At 37.4% G+C, this 7,212-nt stretch overlaps 1 protein-coding gene across 1 annotated transcript; it reads left to right on the forward strand.

Moving 5' to 3' along the window:
- The first annotated feature begins 387 nt into the window (after positions 1–387).
- LOC141612747 (putative galactinol--sucrose galactosyltransferase 2) lies at positions 388–6,626 on the forward strand. The gene is made up of 15 exons (XM_074431523.1): positions 388–573; positions 910–1,129; positions 2,535–2,794; positions 2,890–2,980; positions 3,095–3,143; positions 3,230–3,321; positions 3,475–3,582; positions 3,673–3,789; positions 4,084–4,494; positions 4,575–4,716; positions 5,196–5,263; positions 5,374–5,508; positions 5,593–5,807; positions 5,898–5,986; positions 6,214–6,626. Exons 1-15 carry the CDS (start codon positions 426–428, stop codon positions 6,493–6,495), a joined length of 2,427 nt encoding a protein of 808 aa, XP_074287624.1. The 5' UTR covers positions 388–425; the 3' UTR covers positions 6,496–6,626.
- Positions 6,627–7,212: the final 586 nt, after the last annotated feature.

The following is a 7,212-nucleotide window of genomic DNA, read 5'->3' on the forward strand; positions in this document are numbered from 1 at the left end:
ATTTTAGTGTAGTTAATTAATAATTTTGGATTTTTAAATTATGGAGCATATATTATTTATAACTTATAAGATCGTTAAGCTACATACTGTATAACCCAATTACATATAATTTTCACATCTTTATTTCAAAAAGTCACTCTAAAAAAACGTGATAAGTACTAATGTTCATTTTTCTAATTGAACGTATAGAAATACCAAGTCATGCTAAATTTGTAATTTAATTCATAAGTCATATAAAATTAGCTATACGTCCAATCAAAAAATACTTGGGCCTTTTGAGCTAGCCCATGTGCTTTTTTTTTTTTAGCCTAAATATTTGAAAAAGCGGGCTGAATCAGATCGGGTCAATATATTTGGGTCGTTTAGTCACCTCTACTTTACTATACAAGTTACAACCTTATCTATTCTCTTCAAACATTCAAGCAATGCTGAGGGGAGGGGTGAGATGGTCAACGTCAACAATAATTCCACGTAGACGACAGCTCAGCTGTGATGGTATTCCACGTCATGCGTCCAACTCTCTAGATTATCGACTGTACATATGTCGGTATCCAAGTTTCATACGTTGCAAAGGTCAGCTAATTCCATCTCTAATTTTCCATTTTCACGTTTTTTAAATGTCGTTTAATTCTCGAGAAAGCCTTAGTTGGAACTTGGAACGAGTCGAGTTAAATTAGTATGATTTCATTCATTACCTAAAGAATCCGTTTATCAGATCTACTCGAGAACGAATCGAGTTGTTGATAACGTCAGCTCAACGCCAAGTTTCACGAGTTTTCTTTCCTCTCTATTCGCACATTCTCACCTACAAAGACCTCAAACTTTACTCAAAACTAATTCCTTCCTTTTTTTTTAGCTTTTGATTTTTAATTTAATTTATATTTTGATTGAACTGTACAAATCATATAGTGACGCGTGGAGGAGGCAAGACACATTCATCAATGACGATCACAAGCATCCCTTCTTCCATTACTGAAGATGGTCGTTTGTTGGTCAACGGTACTGCTATCTTCACCCAAGTATCTCAAAACGTCGTCGTTTCACCTCTGCCATGTGGGTCCGCTGCTTTTGTTGGTGCTGCCTCACCTACGGCTAGCTCCCGCCACGTGTTCTCCCTTGGTGTCTTTCAGTTAGTTTCCTCTTTTAACTTGCGATGGATCACCTAGTAAAGACGAGAGAGTTTATTACAGTACTTTATAAAAGAATGGGTTAATTTCACGCATATAAAATAGACGTATGTAGTTTTGTGGGGGTGGCCTAGCCCCATTGTGCAAAATGATTTACTAAAATGATTCCAATCCAATTATTTTGGCTGGAAAGTATCGGGGTTATTCTCGATGCAATTTTTATTATGAGGATTCGAAATAGACCCGATTCCTTATCCGGCCATTTGAGTTGTAGGGTAACATTGTTACCAATACTATAGCTGGTAATGTGCCCACATATCACATATGGGACACATAGCACATTTATGGATTTAGAGTTTAGACAAATGAGGTGGGCTATGCAGATAGTTGATAAAATTATACTCCCTAATACTCCCTCCATGTCACACCAATGGTAACATTGAGAATCTTAGCACTATTTATGATCGTAGGAAATCTTCGATATTAATCTTAATCTATAAGACAAAATATAGTCATGTGAGATCTTGTTTGATTTATCAAATGTTATAAGAATATTAAATTTTTATAGTTTTTAATAATGTGTAATTAAAGATATTCACGTTACAAAACGTGTCTCGACAAGTGTGAAAAAGTCAATTTTACTATTGGTGTGGTATGGAGGGAGTAAGTGGTACTCGTGTTCAGGGTTCGAGTAGGCTGCGTTGCGTGTCAATGCGACACACTATAATGTAGGAGCTAATGGACTATGTTCATAAGAGTTAGGAAGGGTTGTAAAGTAGTTGAAGAATTGAAGGAGAACTTGTATTTTGTGTATGCCTCAATGTCTCACCCATACAAGGCTCTCGCAAATTGCAGGGTAAGGGGGGGTCGGATGTAATGATGTATGTGACAGTACCCTTGTATGAACATTCTTAGGAGCACAAGGAGGCTGTTTCAAGGGACCATGAAAATTGCGTTAAGAACTGCATCTTCACAGGAAAAACAAGCGCAGCCACTTTAGAGAATCATTTTGCTTTATTCCAACATAATCTAGATTTTATGACCAAATAATAATGAATCTCAGAGTCTCAATGTCTGAAGTATATATGCCTAGTTTGGAGAAGGGAAAAAATGATATGTGAAAAGTAAATTTCTATGTTATTCAAAGTTTGCTAAGTTCTCGGAACACACTGAGTTTTTGTTTCGGATCATCTAAAAGTTGGTCATGTAATTTAGTTTGGATGAGTGCAAGAGATCATTTTTTGCTTTCCTACCAAGGTGGTTTAAAAGCATATGTATGGGCTAATCTCGGAATTGTCGTATGAACAATCTTACAGTAGGAAGAGGGAAAGTAATGAGATTGGAGTAAAAGGTGCCATTTATTATATTAATGCTATGGTACTTACTGAATTATATTGGTTGTTGCAGGGGATTCAATTTTGTGTCACTCTTCAGATATAAGATATGGTGGATGATCCCTGGATTTGGAACATCAGGAAGTGAAGTACCGGTGGAGACGCAAATGCTGCTTCTGGAAGTTAAAGAGGAATCTGTGATTCTTGATGAGGGTGTCGAACCATCGTCTGGTCTGACCACCTATGTTTTATTATTACCTGTGCTGGAAGGACCATTCCGTGCGAGCTTTCAGGGAACTTCATCAAATGAACTCCAATTTTGTGTTGAAAGTGGTCAGTTGATTCGTCAAGCTGTTACTTCTTGCAGTATGCATTGAAACCTCTGGTAGAATTTGAGTTTTTGAAGCTTTTATTCTTAAATCATTCAGGAGATCCTGATGTTCAGACTACCCAAGTATCCGAGTCAGTATTTATCAACTCAGGCGAAAATCCATTTGAGCTGATCAAGAATTCTATAAGGTATGAGTTTCCTCCAAGTAATAGATCGTAAAATGGCACCTCTACGCGCATACTGTCTCTTTAAAATGTAAACAGGTTGCTCTAACTGTAAGCATTTTATCCTTGCTGTCTCAGGATATTGGCAGCTCATAAAGGTACATTTAATCACTTGGAGAATAAGAAGGTAAAAATTTGGTCGAAGTCATTTAATGTTACTGTATATTTTTAATGAGATGCAGTTTTGACTTATGTAATGTCTTGTACTGGCAGATGCCTGCACATTTAGACTGGTTTGGATGGTGCACTTGGGATGCCTTTTATCAAGATGTCACTCCAGAAGGGATCATAGAGGGTCTTGAAAGGTACGAAAAACTGGTGTCTAGTCAATCCTGGACTTTTTGTGAGTGAAAACTAGAGGTGGTAAAGGCTACATACTTTCGGTTTTGTAGGAAATATCTTTTTAAGCTATCAGGTTAAACGCCCCTTTGTAATTGAGCGCTTGCTACATAGTGCAGCTTCTCAGAAGGCGGCTGTGTGCCGAGGTTCTTGATTGTTGATGATGGATGGCAGGATACTCTTAACGAATACTGTAAGGAAGGTGAAGAGCACACTGAAGGAACACAGTAAGCTATTCTTCTATTACAAACATGATATTATTGCGTAACTTGCGTCGGTACTCTTGTGCTGATAATATGACTTTTCCGGTGCCTTAGATTTGCAACAAGGTTGAGGAGCATTAAGGAAAATCACAAATTCCAACACCTGAGGTCCAACAATTACACCACCCTGCCTGAGTTCATCAAATTTGTTAAAGAGAAATACGAATTAAAGTAAGCTCTTCAAATTTACTACTGCCATTTTCTTTGTTTTCGAACAATGGCATAGAGGATAACTAATATCTTCGATTCTAGAGAATAAAGCAAACTGGCTAACGGAACTGGTTACATTTCTCTTTATTGTGAAACTGCATTCGTTCAATGCAATTCTCATGCAATTTTCGTTATGGGTCACTTTGTAAGGCAGGTACATCCGACCCCTTACCCCGCTATTTGCAGGAGTCCTTAAGGTAATTGGGTGATGTTGTATAGAGGATAACGAGAACACAATTATGCTACATTGTACAGGTATATCTACATGTGGCACGCTCTAGTTGGTTATTGGGGAGGCCTTCTGCCATCGTCAGAGGATATGAAGAAATACAATCCCAAACTTGTTTATCCAGTTCAGTCCCCTGGTAATGTGGGAAATCTCAGAGATGTTGCAATGGATAGCATTGAGAAATATGGGATTGGGCTCATCGATCCTGATAAGATCGATGATTTTTACAATGACTATCATAGTTATCTTGCAAGTATTAATGTCGATGGGGTCAAGGTGGATGTCCAGAATGTAATGGAAACCATGGGCTCTGGCTATGGTGGTCGGGTCAATTTGACTAGTATGTACCAGAGAGCGCTCGAAGAGTCTGTTGCACGGAATTTTAAGAACAATAATCTGATTTGCTGCATGAGTCATAATTCAGACTCCATATTCAGGTTCGATAAATTGAGCTTTCATGATGCAAAACTCTGTCTAACGAAGTTGGGTGGTTTCTAATGGACTTTTTGAGTTACAGTTCGAAGAAGAGTGCTGTTGCTAGAGCATCAGAGGATTTCATGCCTAGGGAACCAACACTCCAGACACTGCACATTGCCTCTGTATCTTTTAACAGTCTTCTTCTTGGCGAAATAGTGGTGCCTGATTGGGATATGTTCCAAGTAAGATGCCCTCTTTTTTTTGTTGATAATATATGACAGTTTTTTATTGTCATGATAGTTATTTAACATTCCAGTTGACAAAAAAAAATTGAAGTGGATAATAATGTTTAAAAGGTTTTAATGAAGCATACATTTCGTAAAATTCGTTCATATATTTTGAGATAAATTTTAATGATTTAGGTGAGTGTGCCGAAAAGTTGATAACGACATATAAAATATGGGTGGAGTATGTTCCGAAGTATGATGTTCTATATCTGTCAAGCTAGCTCCTATGCTTGCTGTCTACAAGTTATTGGTGAATCTTCATGATAGTTATGAATCAGGCAGATAAAGGGACGAAGTACTTAACTGATTGCCATTCAAATTGCATTGGAAAATTAAGAAATAAGAATCAAATTAAGCAAGCAAATGAGTCAAGTGGCCGAAAACGTTACGTCTCTAAACTGATAAATTCTAACAATTGTTGTTTCAACTTTTAGAGTAAACACGAAGCAGCGGACTTTCATGCTGCTTCAAGAGCTGTGGGTGGCTGTGGAGTATATGTCAGGTGAAAAACTCTGATACTAGCTTTCTCTCCTTTGCATATCATCTTTAATTTTCCACAAGGACAAAAAAGTCAACAAATGGAGTATATAATTTTATATAATATAATTTCAGCGACAAGCCAGGCAATCAGGATTTTGAGATTCTGAAAAAGCTCGTACTGCCCGATGGTTCAATTTTAAGAGCTCGGTATGCTGGCCGGCCTACTCGAGACTGTTTATTCAAGGATACTGTCATGGATGGGAAAAGGTGTAAATTTTTCTCTTTAATCTTTGCTATGGTCTTTCGATATCCTGACCTGATCTAATGTGACTGTTATTTGACACTTGACAGTTTATTAAAAATATGGAACCTGAACAAGTTATCTGGCATCGTTGGAGTGTTTAACTGCCAAGGATCTGGGAGTTGGCCACTGAAACATAATCCTGTAGACGTGCCCACTCCCGAAGTTATCTCAGGCCGAGTGAGTCCCAGTGATGTTGAATTTCTGGAAGAGATCGCAGATGATCATTGGCAAGGAGATTGTGCAATATACGGCTTCAATTCAGGTAAAGATTAATATTGAGACAGCCATAAAATTCTAAACAATTTTTTAGTAATTGTCGTCTGACCAAGCTGTTAACTTAACAATATTTCAGGATCTCTCATCAAAGTTCCCAGGACTGGAAATGTCGAGGTGTCCTTGGGGAAACTAACATGCGAATTGTTCACAATCTGTCCGATCAGGGTCAGAATCAAATCTAAGAACAATTTTATTACTCCCTCTGATTTTTCTACACAGTCATTCTCGCGTTTCAACACGCTTCCCTCAAATCTTTAGCAACTCTCAGAGGGACGGAATCATACTTTTTTTTTTGAGAGAGAATCATACTTTTAGTCTTTTAGATGTGAATGAACTTCACTGCCTCTTGTTTGATCTAACAACATGATATTTATTTTTCTTCACGTACATAGGTTTTTGACGAAGCTATCCAATTTGCTCCTATTGGGTTACTGGACATGTATAACTCGGGCGGAGCAGTAGAATCCTTGAGGTCACATACAGGAGCAGAGGGTCACACTGTGAGGATCAAATTGCGGGGTTGCGGCCGCTTTGGAGCTTATTCAAGCCAAAAGCCCAGGCACTGTACTGTTGACACAAAGGCGGTTGAACTTTCATATAACCCAGAAGATGGATTATTGACTGTCAAGCTTCAAGGAGAGTGCCAGCTGAAACATATTGAATTCTTATACTGAGATGAGATATTATTATCTTATTCATTCATTCAAGGTGCTTCACATTAATATGCCTGTGTATCAGTCTATGGCAAATGAAAAGAAAACAAATACTGAGTATTCGAAATTTGTTATTGTGGTATTCCAAGTAATGCTGTGTCTTTATTGTAAAACTGAAAAAAAAAATCATGTAAAAATTTTGAATTATGCATTTTCGCATTGATATTATTATTTTTTCGCTAAGCAGTTGGTCCCGACTCCCGAGTATAACTCGATCTGCCGATTGACTCAATTTTTTGCTGCTAAATATCAGTGACTAAAGCATGCAGGTTTTCATAGCTGAACAAAGCACTTCAATGTAAGACATCAGTTTGATTGCAAAAATATTGTGAAGGAAATGATTGAGCTGATAGTTTTGTGGAAAAAATAAGCAAGTAGTAGATGTTTTGACAAAGTTTTATTAGCAAAAGCTTGACATTTCCATCATTAATTTGTGTAAATATGTGTGTGCAGCTATATATTACTCCCTCCGTCTCGGTCAATTGTTGTCCTTTGGTTTTGGCACAAAGACCAAGGAAAAAAGAATAGACAAATTACAAAATGACAAGTGGAACAAATTGAGTGTGAATGATCAAATTGTTCATCAAATTCATTCTTAAAATAGAAAGGACAACAATTCACTGAGACACCCCAATATGAAAAAGGACAACAAATGACCGAGATAGAAGTACTATATAA

The sequence above is a fragment of the Silene latifolia genome, chromosome 1 (assembly GCF_048544455.1).
Source record: "Silene latifolia isolate original U9 population chromosome 1, ASM4854445v1, whole genome shotgun sequence".
Taxonomy (NCBI): Eukaryota; Viridiplantae; Streptophyta; class Magnoliopsida; order Caryophyllales; family Caryophyllaceae; genus Silene; species Silene latifolia.